Consider the following 24,977-nt stretch of genomic DNA (forward strand, 5'->3'; position numbering starts at 1 on the left):
CGTGCTGCTTTCTGCTACACTGATGATAATGTACCTGGAAGGAAAAGGCAGCCCGGGCTGAGGCAGCCAGCGTCAGACAGGGCGGGCTGCCATCTGTCCCACCTGCTGCATTCATGTGTCCATCTGGTTACTGCAATAGCTCATTGCGGGCTTCAACAGAGCAACATTCAGGCTGAAAAGAAGGCAGTGTGAATTATTTAGGTAGCTAGTGTAAATAAAGAGAGGGGGAGAGGAGCAAAGGAGGGGAGTTGTGAGAGGGAGAAAACGCTCTCTTACTCCTAGATGCTTTGGAATGTGTTAATGCATGAGAGCGTTTGATTTGCATATAGATTTAGATGTATAGATCATTGTGAAGATTACAAGCCAATGAGTTTTATCTAGATTTAGATAGCTCTCAGCCTGGTTTGCGCATAAAATATAGCCAGTTTCAGGAGGAGAATCTTTGGGGACTTTAAACCTAAGTGAAACTGATGAAATGTAATGCTTTTAGGTATTAATTTAGCAGAAATAAAATATTTCCTTTAAGGGCTTTCTGTGCCCTTTGTTAACCAAGAATTTATAACTGCTTTGCATAGTAAGTGCTTTATACACACTGTGTGGTTTTGATTTGGTTATAGTTACATTTGTAGTCATCTGTACTCTATTCTAAGAGGAAAAGCAGTTGACAAATGCTTTTCCTTTTTATTCTCTCATGTTTATCAGGTGAAGATTAAATCCGGTCATCAAACAAATAATTTTCCAGCTGTCAGTGTATATATTGTTACACAGACAAGTATATACATGCTTTTCTGCCTACATGAACATGCACAGAACATGTAAATCTTTTAAAATATTTTTAATGGAGGTAAGAAAACAGAATTTCATAATTACAGTGACCTTAAAAAAATAAGTAGGTTTATTTTCAAGTTGCTTGCTTGAATTTCAAAATGACCACCAGAAGATTTAGACTGTGGTGGATTATTTATTTCTAAAATTGAATTATTTTTAGAAAAGAAAAATCATTAGTGCTTGATTTGAACATAAAAGTTCATCCTTCAGTTCTAAGCATTTTAATAATAGTCGTGCCATGTCAGATTTTTTTAAAATGTTTGCTACATTAGTCCAGTGCTGTGCTAAAAAAAAAAAATTTGGCTTCCGACTTCAGTATGTTTCCTAATGTCAGATTCTTTTTGCTTTCGAATTTTAAGTGTCACACATCCCTGGGCCAAAGAACAAAACCAGGATCATCTTAAGAGGAATCCTTGAAATTGTAGGAGGGTTTTGTGTCTTTGTTTTGCTTGGGTTTAGATCTGCAGAAGAAAAGGACACGGCATCTTGAAATCCCAGCAGCCTGGCTACTTCTCTAAGATTTGCATGAAATTCAGCTGCAGCCTTCAAAGGGATTTGAGTGGATTGGATTCTTTAAGGTTAGTCCATGTCAAACCTATTAAGTTCAATTCACATGCAAAACCCTTTTTACGTTTTTTTTTAAGCCAATAAGGCTCTAACTACTATTAAGGCGGCATGGTGTACTTGCAGTAGAGCGTCCATGGTAATGGATCACCCTACTGGCACGTGTAACTAACCAATAATCCATTTTGTCATCTCTCAAATTAAAAGATCCAGTGTCCTGTATCTTCCTCAGATTGAAGAGGTACTGTTTGCAAAAGTTGAGGTCTGGAGACGATTTTGAAGTATCTGAGTCAGTTTGCATATCCATCTTATATCTAAAATGTGATTTCCCCCATTAAAGGAAGATTAATTTAGCCTTTGAAAGTAACTTAAACTCTATGATTCTTAACTTTCCAGGTCTTTGAGTTCTTACTCTTCCCATAGAGTTATTCCACTGTTAAGTAAGTTTAGGAGCACAATATATGTGCTGTGGTGAATTGGGAGGCATTGCAGGGGGGAAAAAAATGGTGGAAATACTTTATGGTGTATAAAAGGATTAGTGGCTACTTCAGAACTGCAAGGACATGGCTTTAAAAAGAACAGTTAAATTTTAAATTTAAGAGCCAATTGAGGAAATTCTGTGTATCTCGTGGACGTTTAGGCTGAGGCCTCTAAATGCCTTGTCCACCAGCTGGCTGTGAAAGGAGTACCAAATGGAACACGCTCTGCCTCAATTAGATATCGTCAGAATAAATGGATGTTGGTAGGAATTTGGGTTAAATAAGGGGCACCCAGCATTCTCTGAGGTTGTCTCTCATCCTGGAGCTTTCTGCCCTGTGTGAGGTCTGCAAGATATGCCCTTCATTTTGTGGACGGCTCTGTGTTGTTACGCTTTCGTTTGAACATAGCAGAAGTTCTTCTAAAGTGCTGGCCAGATCCTGTAACCAGGTGAGCTGAATCTTGAAATCAATTGTGTCTTTACTGCATGGAATCCAATTCATTTGCTTCCACAGTGCCTGCACTGCCAGCTGGACTGTCAGTTACTGGCAGGATGCTGGATTCAAAGTTCTGATACCAGTCAAACTCGCTGAATTTTGCTCAGTTTAAAAGGTTTAAGTGAGGGGAAAGTAGTATCTTCTCCCTGTATTTTTTCTTATTGCAGTTTGAATGTTGTGTTTCATGCTCAAAGAAAGCACTGCTTTCGGTTTAGATCAAAAATTGTTGATTTGTGTGCGCTGGTTGAGAACAGGATATTTCCATTGACTTAAGGTTACAGGTGCTCCAATTCTTTTAAAAATATTGTTCTATTAAACACTGCAAATAAGCATTTTTTCTTTTTCTATATTTCAAGGACACATATTTCATATTTAGGGTGTTCTTTTTTTACCAGCAGAAGGTGAAGAAGCTGCTTCTTAAATGAAACACTAACTTTTGGGACTATATCCTGCAAAGTTTGCATGCCCAAGTCATTTGATAGAGGTAGTAAATTTCCTGGCAAAGTACTTGAAGGAAGGGGTTAAAGGATAATAAAACCGTTTCCAGTTGGCCAGGTTCACTTGCATCTTGTGAAACAAATATCTAGATTTTTCGAGTATAGCAAAGAACAAAATTAACAAATACTATAATTAATTGTCTTGTGCTTAGCTTTTTCCCCCCTATTTTTGTTTGTTTTCATCTTTTTAAAGATCTAAAGTTCCTCTGACCTATGTTCAGAATTTTTTCTTGAGTTTCATGACCTCTGAGTAATTTTTTTTAAAAAGTACCTAAACCAGGAATGCTGTAGCAGGTAAAAGATTACATGTAAGATATGGAATTCTGTATTTGCATGTAAGTTCATAATTCTTCATCTAAACCTTCTTTACTGATAGCTCTCAAGCTCTTCAGAGTTGTACAGAGCTTACAGCTTTTAATATTGAGGCCTTGTAGTATTAATATGCCTATTTACACCATTATTAATTATATAGCAATCCCTAGCATTTATGTTGCTATTTTGTTGCGTTCCATAAACGCTGCTGTTTTCCTGCTTGTTATGGTGAGTGAGTCATGTTGATACATGCATTTTTCACGTGTTGGTATTTGGGGAGGTAAAGTTAGTATTTTGCTGATGGAATAAAGGGGGTGAGAAGCCTGTCTAGATGTGTGAATTCTCATGTCCTTGGCACCCAGAACTTTGTTGCTGAGAATATTGCAAATATCTCTTTGAAGAGTACAGTCATGTTGTAAGGATTACATATTTGTGGTGTCCTGGTGGAGTGGTTCTTTCAGCAAAAGCGCAATTTGCTATAATACTTCTTCGGAGTGTTGGAATAAACACAAAAAACCTATATTGATACTACTAACCCCAGGTAAAAAATAACACATCTGGCTAAATTAAATTAAAATTTTTAACAACTTTAGGTTCTAGTAACATAAAAAGAGACTGTCATCCTTGTTCTTGTTTATACTTGTTGGCAGTCCCTGAGTGAAGGTAGAACTGGGAGAGCAAGACAGAGGGAGAAAGGTTAAATGGCAGAGGAGTTGAATTGCTTCAGTGACAGATTCTCTCCAGAAAGGCATTGAGTTGTTTTAAGGATTAGTTTGGGAAAACTTGAGTTGAATGCACTTCTCTGCTGTGCATGTATTGCATTGCTAATGCTGCCAGGCACTTATTTTTCATAAAAACAAAGTTTACTTTCCAAAATGAGATTAGAGAGCACTGGGGAAATTTTAAAAAGCCAAGTTAAAAATTGTAAGTGTCATCAGCTGCAAAACTGGTTGGCATTTTCCCTGTGTCATTTTATTGTGAGATTCTTAAAACACTAGAGCAGATTATTAAAACAGTATACATTTTACTCTTACATTATGATAATAATAACACCAGAGAAATGTTGCAGAAAATATTATCAGTGATCTAAGGGTAAATGTAGTTTCTCAGTCAAAACCCTTACCAAGTTCTTTATGAATCTCTATTTGTTCCCAGTGGAGATCTGTCATCGCTGCAAAGTAGTTCTTACAGTAAGAATCTTGCATCCTATCAGCTAGTCTTGAACATTTTCTCCTGGAAAAGCCTCACCATATGAGCTGGGAGTCCGGGAGGCTGTGTGCGCAGTCCCTCTTCAGAAAAAATGCGCTCAATCTGTTTCAGACGAGTTCCCCGAAAGATGGGTTAAATCAACTGATTGAGCTGATTTTCTCTCTTGAGGTGATATTTTATTTATATGATAAAATGCTTGGAAAGTGATTAATTTGTCAGGGGAACATCTTGTTACTGTAAATTTGCCGAATGTGTAATAAAATTGCCATAACACAGATGGGAAAATGAAGATCTTTTAAAATGAAATAACTGAGCAGTCTGCCTACATTTTCAGCACTTAAAATTAACTTAGTTAAATTTCTTTGTCATTTTTACCCCTGGCAGAGTGCAGGCTGGGGAAGATTAGTGGCAAATGCGTGGTGTGAGTTTGTATGTGTTGTGGGTGGAGGGTACGGGAACAGGCTCTCTAGTTTTCCTTCTGTATCAGAAGGATCTGATAGATTTATTAAATTTCTGCCAGGGATTGAGTGAATTTTAAAAAATTAAAATATACAGGTCAGATACTCCTTCCCAGTAGCAGAGAGTTTAAAAATAGGGGGCCTTTGTGGGCAGGAACCTCAAGTTATTAAGATGTACATGAAATAGTGCTTTTGTGCCACTTTGTGCAGGATTGCTTTAGAATGAGAGCTAAATAGTGTAATACACTTCTTAAGTCTTTTTATTGCAGTCTCATATTGTAGGGAATATAACTTAGATTATCGAGGGGTATACTTGAAAAGGCAAAGGAAGGAATCCCTTCCCTGTGCCTGCATTGCAGTGTGTAACAAGTGAAAATAGCATTAGTTGAAGGAACAGTGCCTTTTATTCCTACATTTTACTACTACCTGTCCATTTGTCCACCAAAATGAGCCACTTATCATGCTTCTGTGTTTTTCCCTCACAACTTAAAGAATTATGAAAGGAAAATTCAATTTTTTGTGTCCTTTTATGACAGGTATACTGGATACTGTGGTCATTTGGATTAAAAACATATCCATCACCACAAGCTGACAGGTTATTATTATGTCTTCTTTGAATATATGAATTTTATCCCTACATGTTGGAAGTCTAAGAACGGGAACTTTTTATATAAATAATTATCCTGGTGGTGATGTACTGCATACTGTTGCCATATTTTTTCGCTTTTACAGCATTCTTGGCCTTCTCACCCATAACATAAATCTCGGGCTCTCATATTTAACACAACCTGTAGAATAACCATGCCTGTATAATGTACAGTCAGCCAATCCCACATCATCATTTGGCTATCGTTTTTTGTTGTCCTATGACGGATGTTTCAGTTGATGCCCCGTTTTGGATTTTACAGAACGATGCAGCCAGCCAGGGGTAGATGAGAGTGGCCTCTTTCAGGTGTTCATGCTGATCTCCACAAGCACCCTCAGTTTATTAAGCTTCCAACTATAGGCAGTTAAAGTCTTGAGTATATTGGTGTTATCTTAGTTGCTCATAATTTATTTTTCAGAACACCAGGCTATTCATTCCATGAAGCAATAGTAATACAGAGATTTACTGTCAGACGCTCTACTGTGTAAAGAACTGGGGAAGAAGTGGAGCACATTTGGTGTATGTTCTAAGCAGATGCTTAGTGATATGATTCTTATACCAGATCTCAGTCCTATCATGAGAAAAAAAATCTGTTTCCTAATCTGGTAAAATTATCATTTAATGCCATCCTGTTAACTGATCAGGGCTGATCCTTGGTTTGATGAGCATCCTGAACTTGTGTTGAAACTGGCGAGGCACAGAACTTTTCTGGATCAGATGTGTGTTGTTGAATTTACTGGTGGATAACTGGTGGAATGCCATGCTTTCTTCAGGCCAATCTTCCTTTCACTGCTTACTCAAGGACAGTCACCTTAAACAGAACTTTTAGCTGTAAAAGAAATAAATACTTGATCTAGTCTTAATACTGGTGAAATAACTGAAGCAAATCTGTTGTTAAAATACAGCTGAAATTTGCAGTGTGCAATATGGAGTAATTAATGCTGATGTGTTCATGTAAAGCTTTTCTTGGACAAGCTTCTTGATGACATTTTCCAGAAGAAGTGGCCACGGGTGAAACATGTAATGATTGCAGTGTATTGATACAATTGCTTTATAATTGCAAGTAGCAACATCCCTGATCTGCATGTTATAATTGGGCAGGTACATATTTGTTACTTTAGATGACTTTTCTCGAATATGCTGAATTTCTTTCTTCTTTTCCCTCTGACTCCCACCAAAATAGAAGGCAGAAGTTAAAGAGAGTAGAAACAATATCAGGACTTCACAAGAAGCTTATCCTGGAAATTTACAGAGTCATGCAAACATTTTAAAAGTGAAAGGCTTTGTTTCCTGACCTTTGCTGCTGATAGCAGAGGCAAATCTCTGACATGTAAACCTAATGGCATAAATAGGTTTGAATTACACATAGTAATATGTGAAGAACAGGGAACTGTGAAAAGCCAAAGGTTTATTTATTTTTTTGTAAAAATCTGTAATCACACGTTAAAATCCAGGATAGACTAGAAAATACTTAAGCTGCATAGGTTTTGCTTCTATAAATTCTCTGATTTATCTCAACATGTGATGAATTCGGTCATCAGTACCGCACCCAAGTAACATACTAAACTATTTGTTTTGTCTATTTCTATTTCCAGTGCTTCCAGAATCAAGATAGATAAACAAAGAAAGAGTAGAATTCAATGGAAGAGAGGTTTTTTTATTCTTCCTACAGTTTTCATTTACAGCTATTACGGGCTTCATAGTATAGAAATAAAAATGTTGTGTGTTAACAGACAGAGTCATATTACTCAAATGCTTTAGTTCAAATAAATAAATAGACTGCTGTGCTCTCTGAGTCCTTGCATGTCAGTGTGGTTTTCCTTGGGTGCAGTAGGTTATGGTAATCCACTTGCATCTTGTGTATCAAGAGTATCAGGACCTTAGACCCTCTGAAATCACAGGCTGGGTTAGGAAGTAACACCATTAGCTGGTATAAATTTGCAGAGCTTCAGAATTGCTGGGTTTTTTCCCCCGTACCCAAGGTTTTGACCCACAATGAGTGGCAGATGTGCTGTATTTGGAACAAATTTGATTTTGTTTTTCTAGCTACTATTCCCATTAAAATAACAGACCCAACACCGTTTATAAAATTACCCAGGCAATTTAAGCACTTTGAGAATCAAGCAGTGATATTGGAGGAGGAGTCTTCTTCAGAATTCATGTTCATCTTTAGAACTGACATCTCTCTGTTCTTGGCTCTTTCACAGCAGTTAAAAATTTATTTATGGAAGGAATAGTGGAATTTTTTTTACGCGTTCCTCTTTCATATAATGAAAACTAGCAGTCCTTTTCGCATTTTGTAGAAAACAAACTATTCTGATAAATTGTATTTGTAAAGTATTTGATCAATACTTTACCAAAGTATTTATTTGCCTAGTATCGTCTCCCCTCTTTGATTTTGAATCCTTAAAAAAAACCCCACCCCAATCATAAAAACCTTGGGCTGTTCACAACTACACATTGTTCGCACATTACCCTATGTGCTGGCTAATGGTGTTCTTGCCGTAGGCTTTATATTTGGAAAGGCTTCACAAGAAGAAATTGCGATTAAATTAACAGAAAAATAGACATTTTAAATTGGGAGTAAGAAGAAATTTAATTAAGTGTTAAAATTAAGTTTTCCATTTAGAAAAAAAACCCTATATATTTCATTTCTGAGGTTGAAGGCAAGTTCTCTTCTCAGAAGTAAATTTTCAAACTTCCAAGGCATGTTTTGATCAAAGCCATAGAAAACAAACAAAATACACTGGATTGGAATTCTTCCAAACCATGATAGGGTTCCTGTGCCATGATGTTGTTCCTGTTGAGTAGTGATAGACAACTCTTCACCTTTCTGTGTTTTGTTTTGTGCATCTGTAGGACTGAGATAGGGGTACTCTCTGGAAATGTGTTAAAAATGAGTAAGTTAAAGATCATTATTAATAAATAGTACCATAACAGTATGATTAGAAATATTTGCCTAGGTCTGTTTCCTTGCTTAAATATTGATTTCAAGTGATCTGGTCAGAGAGCTCTGTGTGGGAACCAGGAAAGCTGAGTCAACCCTAGAACGCAGGAGCTGAGGGACTTCGCTGTCTGAGAACACTTAGCCACAGAAAAGGCCTGGTCCCCTACATTGTTTTCAAGTCCTGCAAAAGTGATTAAGATTTTTGGCATCGTAACACTAAAAGTAAAAAAGTAAGACTATGGCACTCCAGAGACTGTTTTAAACCACTTTCAATTTTTGTCCCTACCTTTTAGGTTTCCTACAGTTATTTGCATCTCATAATTTCAAAGGAATGTTTTCTCCCTTCTAGAATCTTACATATCACTCCTTTTAGTTTCTTTAGCAAAAATACAGTTTCAAGCTTTCGATATGAGACCGTGACAAAGTGATTTTATAGCCAGTACTGAAAGTGACTAAACTTGACAACAATTGTGTTTTATGACAACCACTGCTTTCATGTCCACAGCCTACTTCCCCATCATCAGCTGTGATTTTTTTTCCTCCTTTTTTTCTCTCCCCTCCTCCCCCCCATGACTTTTTTCAAATGTGAGCAATTCTGTATCTCTGCGCTGACTGAAAACAAATCCTTTTACCAGGAGTGCATTTTAATGGGCAGCATGCTTCACTTAAGTCACCAGAACCTAAACTGTATAATATTCAATTTTTTACCAACCTGGGACCAAAGCTTTTTCTTGAGAGCGATGTTCGTAAGAGTAGTGGAAGAATTAGTATTACAGAACTAAACCAGATTAGGAGGGAATGTGAATTAGATTTGGTAACAGATGGTGCCGTGGAAATTAAAGGTGCTTTGCGAATGGAAGCGACAGCAGCTTGCCTCTTTTCCTCTCCTGTCTCTCTCTTTCATGCGCTTGATAGACGGGTATAAATCACAACAATCCCTTCTTGACAGCCAATTTCAAGAATTTGATCTGGTTAAAGACATGGCTTTCCTGCTCCACTCACTGAAACTGGCTGCTATTTTATTTTTATACAGCACCTTGTCATATTTAGGAAAGTGGAATCACCTGCCTCACTTTAATGAAATTTTCTTTAATTACAGTTTTAGCTCTTTAGTGTTAATTACTTTTCCATTCAGCTTGAATTCTCGGGCTGTCTCATAGGGATGTATTTCTCTCCCCCACCCCACCTCCTTGCACTATTCACGCATATGCTTTCATTTTTCTAAAGATGCTTCTCGTTGTTGGAAGTTGTTGTCAGATCCATTATAATTAGATCCTAATTATCAAAATCATCATTATTGTGTAGGAAGAGGAAGCATTGTAAACAACTGTTTTAGGATCTTGTTTTACAGAGGAGAAACCTTTCAGGATATATGTGAATAATAAACAAACAAACAAAAAAGCCCTACTGAAAACTCTAGGAAACATATAAAGGTCTGGAGGGCAAACCCCCTCCTTGGAAGGAAAATGTACCCAGGTTTTATATCTATTCCTCAGAGATAATTCCTCTAATCCCATATTTTTTCAGAAAAGATCAGAATAAAATTACCCTGTTTCAGTTTGCTTATGTAAATACTCATCTTTGCTCCTCTCATTCAGGTTCCAGATACAAAAATCACTTTTTTGATGTGCGTCAGGATTGACTTATGGTTGCCTTAATACAATTACTTTTTCTGTGTATAAGGCAGCAAGTGTAAGTGAAGGGACTGCTGTGATGCATGGAGATGTGGAGATGCTTCTGCCATACACTGAAAGTCCTCAGAGTGAAAGAGAAAAATAATGGACTGTAGCTAAAAGAAAAAAATATAAAAATAAAACCTTCTCAAACTAGGAGAAGATCTGTAGAGCTGGCAACTAACAGTTGGTAGAAATAAAGCTTCCTACTGGCAGTCAAATCAAATGTAGTAACAACTCAACGACTCCCTGCTGCTTGCTGACAGCATGGTGTAACACACTGGGACAAACATTCACTTAAACACTGATTGAAGGAAAACGTCATTTCCCCACTCCCCAAGTAGCTTTTTGGTTGCGTGTGCGAGCGCACATGTGTGTGTAGGGGGGGATTTAAATCCAGTGGCATGTGTCTGGGAGGACAGCACACCCTGGGAGCCAGCTGAGTGAGGGGGTGGGAAAAGGATCACTTGCTTTATAAGTTTTAGTCCTGAGTCTTTTAAGACGCTCACTCTCTGATACTATTTCTGGTGTGTTCTCTCTAATCGGTTCTCCAATTTAACAGAGCCTGGCATGCAAATTATAATTCTCCTGCTATAAATCTGCAGAAAATCGGTGAGGGAGCTGGGTGGGGAGACAGGTACATGGTGTGCACACACCTACACTCTGCCTTTCAGCCATGGAATGAAATTGCTGCCAGAAATTGTGAAAAATCTCATGATGCAAGCTTTGACTCTCTCTTGAGACTGAAGGCATTTTTTTGTCTTCTTTTTCCTTTTGGAAAGTGATGAATGACAGCTGTGTCTCTCTGATCTGTAGTACTGGCTTTCTGACTGGTGCAAGTAACTACTTTTGATGCTGTAATCATTTCAAAATAATCCTCCTTTAGAAAGCCTGTTGTGTTCTTGAATGAATCTTTACTTACTTTTGTAGTTTTTTATTTTTATCTCTTGAAGTAGCTGAATGTAGCATTTCATTTTCTTTTGCTCTTTCAAATGATTTCCCTTAATAAAAAGAATCCTCACAATTAATAGCCGACTCCTTCACACTTTACCATGTCCTCTGGGGGCTGGAGACATCAGGTGGATCCCACCTGATACCACTGAAATATAACCACAAGTAGAATGATGCTCCATAACAGAAAAGAATTTAACTTCTTAACCAGAGTGTTTGCTGTCTTACAGCATGTGACATGAATTGTTAGTCTGCATTTGGAGTAATAAAATCTTACTCTTCCTGATCAGTATACTGATTTACATATGGTGAGGCTTGGCCATCGTTCTGATAGTCACATAACAGCCTTTTTGATTGGAACTTTTTGGGCATGAGAATGCTCCTGGTTTGAGTTGGTGCAACTCTCAACTCTTCTCTTGCTGCAGAGCTGGCTGTTTTCAGGGATGTTAAGTACTGTAACAAAAAAAAAAAAGTGTGTATATGTGTATATATATATATATATTAGGCTAAAAGTCACTATATGAGAGAAGGTAAGTCTAAGGTATATTACAGTGGTTGGATTGTAGCTTCAAACAACAGCCATGTTCTAGCTGTAAAAATGTTAGAGACCCCGGAGAAAAATGTTAGAGACACACTAAAAACTAAGTAGGTATATGAAGTATTCCCTGAGATTTAAGTTGTATCAGAACCATAATAAATACACAAAATCCAATAAATCTCTTCTGTGTTTAACTTTGAGGCATTCTAGAATGATTTTGTTTTGAAGTGCCATCTCCCTCTGTTGCTTTCTCCTCAATATTTACCTCTTTTTTTTTTTAAGTATTTGAAAGCTAAATCATCAGGGCATACCGAAAAGGTATCTTTTCCTACTTAAAAAACATGAGATCCATATAAGGAGGCAAGTCTTTTCTGCAGTGAACTTTCTTTGGTGATGGCCTGCCTAGTAGTAGGGCATAACAGCTAATAGGATATTTCCTGCATAAAACACATGCAAAATTTAAGGTCACTGGTGCAATTTTTTATATATGCTTTTATTTTTTGCCTTGCAGACAGAGGGTTTGTTTGTTTGTTTTTTTCAGTGTGTTGCAGTGACATGTATTGGGTACAGCGGACAACTGTGCCACTGAGGGCTGGCACCTTTTCAGATGTCTGGTGTTTTGGCTCAAAGGTGTGGTCTTTGAGTATTATTCCTCATTTTTGTTCCTAAAAGAGTACCTGATGTAAAGAATAATAATTTTTCCATTTGAAAAGATTTAAATCATGTTGCCTCTAAGTGCTTCAGCTTTTAAATTCAGAAGAGTTTTATGTTATAGTCTGTCGAACCATAGGATCTGTATGCTGCAGAGCCTGTGCATGTCTAAGGATACATTTAATTAAACCAGCATTAGTGTATCTATACAGACTTATTAAAACACTTAGTTTGTCTCAATAATATTGATTAAATAGCAGTAGTTTGTTTAATCTAAGTGTATTTTTGCTATTACTACATTACTTCCAAGTAATCAGGGTAATAGTCATCATCAGTGAAATATCACGTTAGTTATGAGGTAATGCCATAAGAATTGATTTAGACTTGGCAGGAAAGGAAGGCTTTCTGTCATATAGTGCCAAAGCCTGATTTGGACTATCAGAATGAGAGTTTTAAACATAATTTCTGTTTGTATAAACAGGGTGTGTTTTATAGGCTTATAGGTTATTCCATACTCTGAGTATCCATTATATCAAGGAACACCTCAGACAGTTAATTATGCAAAACATCATGTAAGTAATTACACAGTATTATTATGCATTTAACAGTTTTATTGATTTGCCAGTTGCTCACTTACAGTATTTAGAGCTATAAACAAGAGATGCTCACCCTCAATTGAAATAGATCCAAGGAAATGAGCTAAAGATAAATGACACTAGTATGCATTGTTGCATCAGATGTAATCCTTAAACGTAGGAGCTGTCAACAGGATAATTTGCAACACATTGGGGTATCTCAGGATCATTTCCTTCTTGTTAACAAAGTTTATCAACCAGGAAGCATGGGGAATCAACTTCAGATAGAACGGGAAGCAATAATGAATATTTATATACGGTGGGTGAGGAGGTTTAAATAATTCCCCCTCGTTTTGGAGGGTCTGTAGTCAGCCACTTGAAAATTTTGCTTTTTTGAAAGCAGCACAGAAAACAAAAGTGCAGCCGCTCAGATGAGGTGCAAATGTGAAGGGTCTGAGATAATGGTTTGTTTGGCTTGTTTTGTTGAGCTAAAAATGAGCACGCACAGTAGTGCAGTCTTCACTGCACTCTGTGTAGGAAGTGCTTTAGCAGAGCTTGGGTAGATCCCATACAGAGCAACAGCAACTGTTTGGGAAGCTGGATCCTCTGTCAGCAGTCACCAGCTAGCTCAGGCCACTGCTGGTAACAACATGATGGCTTCAAGCATTGCTTCTTCTCTTCCGGCTGCTGCTGGCTTTGACAGCTGCTCTGGAAGAAGTCACTGGCTTGCTTTGCTTTCGCTTACCAAGGTGTAGTGGGGAAGGTTTCAAGAAACCATAAAAGAAAGAAGAAATTACAAAAAGCAATGAAACATTCAGCTTTTCTTAACAACCCCCACCCTACTCCCCAGAAAAAAACCCACCAAACCCCCACAGCTGTTCTCTTTTGCATCGGGTACTCCTCACTATGTGGTTGTACATGTGTGTTGATTAATCAAGACCTTGAGCCTAATAACAGTTTTGTTTGTGCATGCATAGGACAAGATTAGCAATACTTTGCAATTAATGATCTCATCCACTAGGTTAACCAAGCAGGCCTTACAATATTTCTTATTAAAAGAAGAAATCCTTTCTTTTCCTTCCTCCAACTAAGCCAGTGCACCTTAATGCAATGATGATATGTTAGACCCAGCAGTTGTCAAAGCATCGTATTACTGTGATGCCATAATGACACCCTGTCTCTGTAAAGTAGTCATGTTTTCTCAAATCACACGTTGCACCGTTGATTTCTGACATGACACTTCATTCAGTCACTTTCCTTTTCTTCGGCGTCTCCATTCTCTGACAATAGCAGCTGGTGCCCATTTTCCTACTAAGTGATTCACATTTTACCACTTTACTGGAGTGCAATTAGCTGGAGCAGAAAAAAAATGCTCAGTGTAAAGCAGCTCGGCTGAAATTGTTACTCAGCTCTTTAACAGGACCTGGCGAATGTCTTGAGGTGTTGTCGTGGGCGTCGGTGCGAGAAGCAACGTTTTAGTTTCTTTGCACACGTGTTTTTTTTCTCTGTTACAGTCAGGGAAGTGACTATGGGAATTCACTGGAACACGCTGACTCTTTTCTTGTCTGCTGATTTTAGTATAGACCTGCGAAATGATACTGAAAGTAAGCACAGTATTTAGAAGGAAATGTGGCATTTATAGTCAAAGCGAGGATCTGACTTCCGTTCCTGACTGTACAGACTTTCTGTGTTACTTAGACAAAGAGATTCTTTAATGCATTGGCTTTCACAGTTAAAGTCCGAGGATAGCAAGACCTTTTTGGTAGACATCCATGTGAGAGGAAGGTATTGGAGGAAAATCAGATGGATGGTACTGTTAGTGTGAAAAGTACCTAGGGGTGCATAATAACACCTACCTCGCTGATGCTCCCACGTCATTACAAATGTCAGCTGCTAACAACCTATTCTGATCTTTATGGAAATAGGGCAATTATCTCTTCAAGAAAAGAAAATACTTTATGTGCAGGTAAAAGTGGACTTTAGTGTTGGTCTGCAGTAAAGCTGGTCACTTTAGTTATTGTAACTAATTATTACTGCCACTGATACCACCAGTGCGGGTCTGAAGTAGTGAATGATGCCGTAAGCAGAGCTTTTGCTTCTTGAAAAACAAATGTGAATTGTGTTCATGGGTTATGAGGTATGGGCATGTTGTTTTGACCTCCTTTGGGTATTGGTAATAAGGGAGATGAAGGAAAAGTAACTTTGTGAACCAGTTATATATATGGATGGAATATAAAGAGCTTCCAGTAGCTTGAATGAGGCTTTCTTTCTTAAGGCTATATACCGTAATCAGATGCAGTTAATTTTTGCATTCTAGTTGTATATTGATACTGATTTAGCCAGTGTCAGCACTGTCAATATCATTAGTAATGTGGCAGGTAGATGGAAATATGAATGTGATTGCATTAATAAATTCTTAATATATTCAGCCTTTCATAAGCACATAGCATTACAATTTATTCGCTATTGTTTAAGACCATTTTAAAGAAGAAGTTGCCTATTGAAGTGCTCTGTCATTGTACATTTCTGCCAGCAGTTCCTGGCTTCAGGTTTTGCTTAAATGAGGATGTTTTGAAGTAAATTTAGTGTAGACATGAAGAGTTAATGCTGCATATTCCATATTAGCCATGGCTTGCAGCACCTTATATATTTCCTCTTGTATATGGGCATGGAAATGCTTGTAGAGCCTGTTGTTACTTTTCCTGAAGCTACTGAAAGGAAAGTTTACCCAAGATCTCCCACTTGTTAGAAACCTTACTTCAGAACAGCCCACCACAAATGGAGCTGCCATTTATTTGACTTAAAATCTAGTAAAGAAAAAAAAACAACCCCACCAAGGCTTTAAAATAAATACTGTACGTTTTTATATGACACATGTTATTTCTATTCATAAACCTTAACTAAATTTAGATTTTTATTAATCCAATGTGACCTAAAAATTTTGCATTAACAGCACAATGTGGAATTGGGCTTATTCTCTTCGAATGCAGATAAAGCCATCATCTTGAAAATAGCTCTTTCTGACAAAAAGGTGTTCTTTTGAAATAAAGTCTTATTCACTACATTCCTCTTAGAGTTAATGTGAATTTTAGTGCCTCTAATTTTAGATTGAAGTGAGGTCTAGAATAAAACCCACTGGCTGACAATTGAATTTATAGATAGTTGTGAATATTTCAGGCTTGAATAATAGAGCTGTAGAATTTCAGACACAGAGAGGAAGAGAGAATTAAGCTCCAACTGTAGTTTTACACTATAATGCAATGGTGTCTAGGAATTCTTCAGTGTAACGAGCTAAGTAGTAATTAGGAGGGAACTGAGGGAGGGATTTTACAGAGATCTAGCTTAGGCATTATTCCAAATGTTCAGCATGATAATTTGATGGTGGTCACACCTGCCATCCGTTTTAGATGGCTCTTGAATTACTTTTGTTCAGGAGTGGTGCAGTAACGAAGGAGTGAAAGCCGTAGGTGTCTGTTGCCCACCCACAGCCAGTACCCAGCCTTGTCTCTGTTTCACCTTCTGGGGGTTGAGAAAGTTTTTGTTCTCAGAGTCAGGCGCTGTTGTTTTCGCTTTTCCTTGGAATAGTTAATGTTTTAACCGCATTTACACTTTGCCAGCATGCACCAATCCAGTCTGTACTGTTGAAGCTGGAGCCAAAAGCAGCTCTGTCTTGGTTATTACCAGAACCTGCTACTTCAGAAGCATCAGCAGACAGGCTTTAGCATAGGCAGCACGGGTGATCAGATTTTAGTGCTTGTTAGAACTGAGATGGTATTTTGGTTCTGACTGCTTGGAGTGGGAGACAGCTACTTCTGTACTGGCCAAAACAACATGCAGTTGACTAGCTAATTAATTGCAATTTTTTTTTTTGTTTTTCTGGAAGGAGAAGGGTGACATTCGAGCTCATTATTGCACAAATTAGATTTAAAAAATCGGCAGTGGGAGTCTCATACAGGAACGTGCCACCACGTCTGGTTATGACAGACTGTAGGCAGTGACTGCTAGAGCTGTATTTTGAGAATTTAAGTGTGGAGTCTTGGCAGAAGGCAGGTGAAAATAGAACCAAGTACCTGTTTAGTCAATGAAAGGATCTTAGTATTAGTGTGTAGAAAAATAACGTAAAAAATTAGCTGGTAAAATGTGAAAGTTAATTGATAATTTTAATCATAGCTGTATAAAATTCAGTGTCAAAGCAAGAGGAGAGAGAGACAGAGAGACACCATGTTTTAGTACCCTAATAACTTCTAACTCTAGTCTAAGATCGTAATGTATGTGAGAGCGGTCCAGTAATTATAAGGTAATAAGTGGAGTGGTGGTGTAAGTGCTCTAAATTAAAAGGAATTCGCAGAGCTGCTGTAAGTCAGTGCCGACCTGCTTTCTTTCAAACGTTGACTTGAGAAAAGTGCTTAGCCCAGAGTGCAAGTAGAAAGACAAGAGAGAGCTATCTATTAATTACAGCACTCATTAACAGTGACGGCTACAAGGCAGCAGATGCAGAAGAAAAGGCACACGCTACTGCAGGCTGGCAAGGGGATTTCCCCCCCTCCAGTTCTTGAGGAAAGGACAACACAAGCAGGTGGTCCACTGTAATAAGATATTTTCACGGCTTTAACCTTCCCATTTCCTTGGTTTATTTGCTGACACCAGATAGCTTGCTCCTTCCACCTCCCCAAATAAGCCCTGATTTTAAGTTTAGAGGGTAACATTTCTCTACATCAATCTGGCTGGTTTCCAAATTCACACATTGTTTGTTTTCAATAGAATTTTACAGTAAAAATTAGAACAATTGAGAAGTCTAAATAAAATCCGTGGGCACTGGGTGAATCTCATCTTAAACACTTATCTTTAATGAAGGGTCAGGCTTTGATCTCCATTACCCCCATTGGAAAGGAAGCCAACTCTTGATTTATGTCTTTTTTCCATTGGTGAATTTGATTCCAGATATTAAAGTAGAAATTGATGAAAATTTTTTATTTTTAAATAAAAAGAAGTGGAAGAGTGAAGATCTCAAAAATTACTTCAGAAAATTAAGTTGGTCAAATTGTCTGAATTTACGTATTTTCTTTGAAAACACAGATCCATAGCTCCAGGTGGTGTTATGGGATAGTTGCTTTTCTGCAGTTAATGTTTCTAAAGAAATGTTCATAACTATCATCTGAACTCTGGCAGTTTCTGAGAGTACTGTCAGGAAAATGTTGTATAAGCCATTTGCTACTGTGGTCTCATAATTGCAGCTGGAGAAAATGAGGATAATATCTGAATCAGAGCTTACTAATTATTATTTTTGTCCTTTGTTCACCCTAAAATGTGTTAAAAAATAATAAAAACACTTGGGAATGGAAATAGACAAAGGTTTCTCCCCCATCCTCCCTGTAGAAAGTACTAACTTGTTGGATCAGATATTGTATGGTTTTATTTCAGATGCTTAATTCTGAAACTCTGAGAACTGAGAAGACAAAATCTCACCTTCTGAAAGACAAAACTTTTATGTTAAATTTCCTCTAATATATTTTTTTAATCCAAGAATGGAACATGTAAAATGACAGATCCTATAGAGCTGTAGATATATGGGATAGTGGCATAGTTATTACTGGTTAGTCTGAGGATAATGGCTAGAAAGTAATTGCAGCCACAGCTGATGAATCATTTCACTTAGATTTTGTGAAAATGGAGTTCAGCCTTAATTATTTGTTAGAGTACCCCATTGATGTGCTACTTCGTTACTAAATAGCTGTATCTATAATAAAGCAATATTAATGAAGGAAAAAAAAGATTGCAAGAGACTTGCTCTTCAGTTCTGGGATCAGATCAATACATGATGGATACGTGTTTTAGTTGAGTGTCTTGACAAATATTAATTACAGAGCAGAACATTTATGTGATTAAACTTGGAAATATTTGTTTCTGGTAATGGTGGAATTTACAGAAAGAAAGTACAGATGGAAAAATGAAGACATTTAATAGCCAAGCTATGTAATAGGAATTTTTAAATTTTTTGACTTGCTGGATGACAAGTCCAGAATTTAGAGTTGATGTGAAGTTGACATGTAGCCTGGAGGGCAGGTGGAGGGGACAACGGACAGATTTGGTCTCTTTAAAGTTTTTGTTTACTGCCTGTCTGGAGCTTTGACAAAGCTCTGTCATGCCCTTATGCTGATTACCTTCATGTAGAACAAGAAGTATTGACTAATGAATGAATGATGTGCAGTCCCTAACCCTTCCAGAGCAGCCTTAAAGAGCACTGTCTTTAATACACAGATTCTTCTTTCTCTCTCTCCCCACTGCAGGCTTCTCTGCAGAATGTCAAGCAAAGATCGACACATTGATTCCAGCTGTTCGTCGTACATCAAGACGGAACCGTCGAGCCCCGCCTCTCTGACGGACAGCATCAACCACCACAGCCCCGGTGGCTCCTCCGACGCCAGCGGGAGCTACAGTTCCACCATGAATGGGCATCAGAACGGGCTGGACTCGCCTCCCCTCTACCCCTCGGCCACAGGGCTCGGGGGCAACGGGCCGGTCAGGAAACGGTACGATGACTGCTCCAGTACCATCGCTGAAGACTCACAGACCAAGTGTGAATATATGCTGAACTCCATGCCCAAAAGACTCTGTTTGGTGTGCGGTGACATTGCATCAGGGTACCACTATGGAGTGGCCTCCTGCGAGGCCTGCAAGGCTTTCTTCAAGAGGACAATTCAAGGTTGGTTATTTGTTAAGCTTCCTTTCTTTTGCTCAAAATGAAAACGTACAGTCTCTGGTTGAAGCCTGTTAGGACTTCAGACTGTGCCCTTTCATTCTTCGTACTGCTTGGTCCTACAGATGTTGCTCATGAAGAAGCCGCTTTGGTCTTCTTTGGGAGTTCTGTCTGTCACATTTAGCTTAGTGCCATGTTTATTTTGATTCTAGAAAATAGAAAAACGCTGGTGCTATCCAGTGGGTGTTCAGATTTGTTTTCTCTGTGAGTTTGTCTGGATTCCCATAAATGATTGTTGTGAAGAAAGTGGAGCATTTTCTGAAGGTTGTCATGGATGCCTCTTGAACACACCTTGTGGCTGGCACACAGGATCATGCTTGTGTGTTGCTCCTAGGGTACACTACTGCTGTACTTAAATTGTTACAGAAATCCAGTTTATATTTGTTAAAGAACCATTGTATGTATATTGATACTGGAATGGAACAAAATGCAGTGGTGTAGTGCTTTGTGCATATCAGTGTATTGATAACTGGTCTTTCACTCACTATATATAGTGGCCATAAGTGGGTTCAACAAATAACTGTAAGATCACATTCTAAGGAGAGTAAGTTGGCAGCTTTTGGTCTCTGCTCAGTATTTTTTACTAACCTGCTCTTGATATGTATTATAAATATGCCACATATTTTGGCATAAATTAGTACAAATGGGAAAATTTGCATGACTGCTTCTTCTAGCTTCAGAACCTATGGAGACAAAATAACCTTCTACTTTGATTTAGATATCATCCTTTCAAGTAAAATTGAAGGTGCTTTATTTAAAGAACATGAGGCCAAGCTTGGCCTGTGCAGGAATATAGTGTCACATTAAATTAAACTCAGACTTCAGAGACTAAAATTAGGCTGCTAAGTCCAAATTTAAGCTCCTCAATAAAACCTGCTTGATTTCATACGTGTTGAGCACCTGAAATTCTCAGGAAAGACAGTGCAATCTGGTGATATATACTTTTCTTTTTAACAATGAACATAAAGTGAGCTTCGGTTTATAATTTCACATAACCCCAGACTGGAAACATTTGGTCAAGATTTCTTAAGTATAGTGCTTCCATATTTAATTTAAAATTAATAAGGAAAAATAATGAATGTTAATTTAATTTATTTATTGCTGAGGCAATGGCCGTTTTATTCTTCTCTCATCCATTTTGCTGCTGGGGAGATTTGGGCGTTCTACCAGCACAAAGTAACCATTTTATGAGGGCCATACAGCCACTAAAAAAAAAAATTAGACTTCAGTTGTTATAGTGGAACTAAGTGTTACATTGTTGACAACCAGTAAACAAAGATTCCTAGTGGTGGCATGGGTTTACGTGTAAAATGAACACACATACAGAAACTGTGCTCATTTCAAGTCTCTGTTTTGGAAATGGGGGGGGGAGGGAAGAAAAAAAAAAAAAAAATAAAAAGAGGTAGTTGATTTCACTTGACCTTCAAGGACATTTTCAGAAAAGCTCAAAAAATGTTTCCACTGAAGCAATTTGTATTTTATACTAAACTTCAAGCACCAGTTTCAACTGGCAACTCTGTTTTTATAAATGGTATTTAATTGCTGTGTAATAGCTGTCCTACAGGACTGAATTGATGCACGATTATTTTAGTTGCATTTTGAGCACAAAAAAAAAATGCTACAGAAACGAAAACTGATTGAAGTGTTGACTTCTGGCAGTAATAGGTAACCTGCAATTTTACACCACACCACATACAGCAAGTTTCTGGGCATGGGAGCACAAGGCAGAGACGTCATTCTCCAGATTAGCAACCTGGACTTGGCCACGCAGCTCAAGTTAGAACTGGCAGCTGTGCAAAAAGTCTCTGTGCGGTTAGAGCACGAGCTGCATCAGCAGGTGACAGTGCTGTGAAGACAAAAAAAATGCAGTAAGGCAAAACCAAGCTTTGAAAGGAAAAGCCATAAGGAAGAAACTAAGAATAGGAAGTATGTTACCCACCATAATGTCACAGCAGCATCTTCAGTAATGGTCCTGAGTAAACTAGCACAACTACTGAGAGTTTTCAGGTACCATCCAAAATAGTGGAAGCTACTTGGGTGAATCAAACCATGCGTTGTGGTAGGTGACAAAAAGTAGATAAGGAAAAGGTGCTTCCTCATGATTTGAATGGGAAAATCCTGCCTTTAGGCTTGCATGAAGAATAATTCCCCTGAGGTTTTTTGCTCGAATTGATAGAATTTAGTTCCAGTGTTCTGGAGGTCATTCTTCCTTGTACTGTTTCACTTCCTTTTTCATATCATGTTCCTTCTCTCTCTTTCTGCATGTTCTTGAAATGAGTTTGCTGCTGCATAACTGCAAGTAAGAAAACAGGAGAGCAGAAATAAACACAACAGACTTTGAAATACAGAATAGAAAACCAGACTGCCTGAAGAGTCCAATATTGTGACTGTGCATATATAGGGATAACATGTTTCAGCTCAAAGAATTGCTTATTTTAAATGCTAATAACTTAATTGTGATGGGTACTTTGTTATAGATTCAATGAAAAAGAACATTTGACTTCCCAAACCTTTGTTGATCATTCACGAGTTTACTAAATTAGCTCAGGCCTGTAGATCCTCAGTGCTGTTCCTTTTGAAATCGTGGGCACAGCTGCCCTGCCTTCAGTGAGAGGAAGGCTGAGCTTGATAAAGTTAATTTATGAGGCACATCCTGTGTTCATGTAAGGCCCAATGTCCTTTCCATGAGTCAGTGGGAGTCTTTCATGCCAGAGGAGTCTCTTGAAGTCTCAGTAGGTGGAGGCCACAGGCAGCTGCTCAGAGAGCCAGCAGTTACTTGAACACCACCACCATCTCACATAAGACAGAAGCATCACAGCGCACCTAGTAGTTCCTACACAAGACAGGTACCACTCTAATGAATGCACCTGTTTTTAAGGGTAATGGAGATTATCCTTCCCTTTCAGATTTAGCAATTAATCCTAAAAAACATCCATTCCTGCCTCTTGAATCAATCTGTGCTCATTTTCTTAAATGTTAAGAAATTAAATGAACCCTGTTTCGAAGTGTAAGAAGGAGTAATTTTGTCTTTTTAGAATATATGTTTTTAACATAGCCCAAAAATACATTTGCAGTTGTGGTAAAGTGTGCATAATTACGATAAAAATCAATAATATTAGAAAAAATTAGAAACAAGCAATTTCCTGGCTAAAAAAAAATGAAACAAAAAAAAAAACCCACCAAAAAAGAGCTCAATATATAAAATTGATGTCTTCTTAGGTCATAGTAGAATGCAGTGATGTTCTGCCCCTTTTGTGAGATACAAGGTATGGAAGAACTGGATGTTCTCTCTGCTCAGCCTAGTACTCACTCAGCTGCAGCTCTCAGTTTGCTTCTGGGATAATTTACATGGTGGCTGATTGCAAGTGTCTCACAGAAATACACACACAGCCAAATCTTCCCAAAATTGGCTTAACATAAGGGCTAGTAGAAAATAGCAACATCTAAAAATAGTTACAGGTCCATTGATTTTTAGGGTCTCTTCACAGTTTTTGCTGTGCACTGTATTATCTTGAAAACTCCAAGCTTTCATTAAAAGAAAGAGAGGAAAAAAAAGAATTTTCACTTGTCAGCTGGGTGCAAAGTCTTGTGTTTGACACAGAGGTCTTGCACTTACTAGATATTTTGTAGTGAATATTTAGTGTAAATATATTTCTCATAGTTTTTATTTGGTCAGTTATCATAAAGGCTAGTAAGTACACATTTTCATTAATAATAGTGTGATTACTCAGTGCCCGTAACTTAAACATTTCAGCAGGTGGATTGAACTGGTATTCCTGCTTTCAAGAGAAGGATGATAGGACTTACAGGTTCAAAGACAGTTGATGATCCTATTACATGTTAGCATTTATCTCTCTAAAATAATGGCCTGCATCTGGGAAACTTTCTTTCTCCCTCCTTCCAAATTGTCCAAACTGTTGTCTTGGGACTCTTTAAGCTAGCCTGAAAAGAGAGTGTGTAAAGCCTGCACATTCCTCCTAAGGCTTCTTGCAAAAGTCTTAGAGCTTACTTATAATTTCCTTGGATACTGTTTGAACTTTCCCCACAAAAGCTAAATATTTTGCATTCAGTAGTCTTTGTTCCTGGACTTTGTTTTTTTGTTTGTTGGGGTTTTTGGTTTTTGTTTATATGTTTATTTTTTAAGGAAAAACTATTGGATGAACAGTAGTGAGACATCACTTTCCTGTGTATACACAGGGTGAGCAAAGCAAGAGTTAGTAAGAAGCCCTGCAGTCACACCCTCACTGTGTCTTCATTTAAGAGCTTCATCCCTTAGAGTTGCTGCCTGTCCATGTCTCCCAACACAAACAGGAAATACTCTATCCTTGAAATGCTGTTGTCTTTTTGGTCATTATGGGAACTAGACCAAGTCTGCCATCTCATTTTATGCTGCTCAGCTAAGAGCCTTCAGCTCTACAGTTCTGCAGGGATGGTCCTATTGTCTTCAAAGCCTGCCCAAACTGCTTTGTACTTTTTTCAGCTTCTTGGTTACTCAGAGTTGTTTTTAATCCCTCTAGTAATTGGAGTTTTTCAGTCCTCTTTAGAGTGTTGACCCATTATTGAGCCAGTTTGGTCTGTAAATGTACTAACAATTTACAGTAAATATTTCTTTTTTTCAATCGGGAAGTTTTAATCAAGAAAGTTAGAACTAGCTATGTACATTCAGACAACATAAAGTTTGATTTGAAGTTGCACATGACCGAAGTGGCTTCCAAAGGGTATTTTGCATCTCTGAAAGCTGTCTTCTGTAATACATTTTTATGGAGGAAATGAAAGCAAATTAAACAAGATTTTATGGCTTTTCAGCATCTTTGCTGATAGCTAAGATTATTGTTGTTTTGTAGAAGGGTAGGGTGGAGTCTCACATCTTGGTGCACTGGCCTGTGGACCTTGGCTCTGGTGCAAAGATGGCAGCCCTCCAGTGAGTCGAACACTAAATGTCACCTGAATCCATCATTTCCCGATTAAATCATTCACCTTCCTTACATAAGTGAAAGTCTGTGCATCAGCATTTCTTTCAAAGAATATTTTAAGCAAGCAGTGATAGATATCTTCCCTTTTTCCCAATTTCTCTGTGCCTGTGGGCCAGGCAGAGTAGCAAGTGAGTATTTTTAATTCCTTCCAACACATCTTTTAATCCTGTCATAATGTCATTGCATAGCTACGGCAGCTAAACAGGATGAGACAATAAAATATAAACATGCTGAAATCTGAGAACCAGAGAGAAGTTTAAAAGTATACAGATTGTTCTTTTTTACTACCTCTGCTTTTCTTACAACCTTGAAAATTGTACAAAGCATTTAGATGATATGGGAGTAAGAATGAGCATCCTGATTGGTGCATGGCTATTTTGAACCCATCAGAAATACTGAGAAAGAGATGTGATGTACAAATCAT

The 24,977-nt window shown here is 37.9% G+C and overlaps 1 protein-coding gene across 15 annotated transcripts in view; it reads left to right on the forward strand.

Annotated features, from left to right (window-relative positions):
- ESRRG (estrogen related receptor gamma) overlaps positions 1-24,977 on the forward strand; it is a 390,917-nt gene that overhangs the window by 247,656 nt on the left and 118,284 nt on the right. For 14 of the 15 annotated variants that reach the window (XM_082303281.1, XM_082303278.1, XM_082303286.1 and 11 more), the window contains one exon: positions 19,111-19,526. In XM_082303281.1, the coding sequence (XP_082159407.1) occupies positions 19,124-19,526 (403 nt within the window). In that variant the 5' untranslated portion in view covers positions 19,111-19,123. Of the gene's footprint in view, positions 1-1,397; positions 1,407-19,110; positions 19,527-24,977 lie in introns of those variants that run through there. The other variant, XM_082303282.1, reaches the window with a different exon arrangement.

The sequence above is a fragment of the Coloeus monedula genome (assembly GCF_965178545.1).
Source record: "Coloeus monedula genome assembly, chromosome: 2".
In the NCBI taxonomy this organism is placed as follows: Eukaryota; Metazoa; Chordata; class Aves; order Passeriformes; family Corvidae; genus Coloeus; species Coloeus monedula.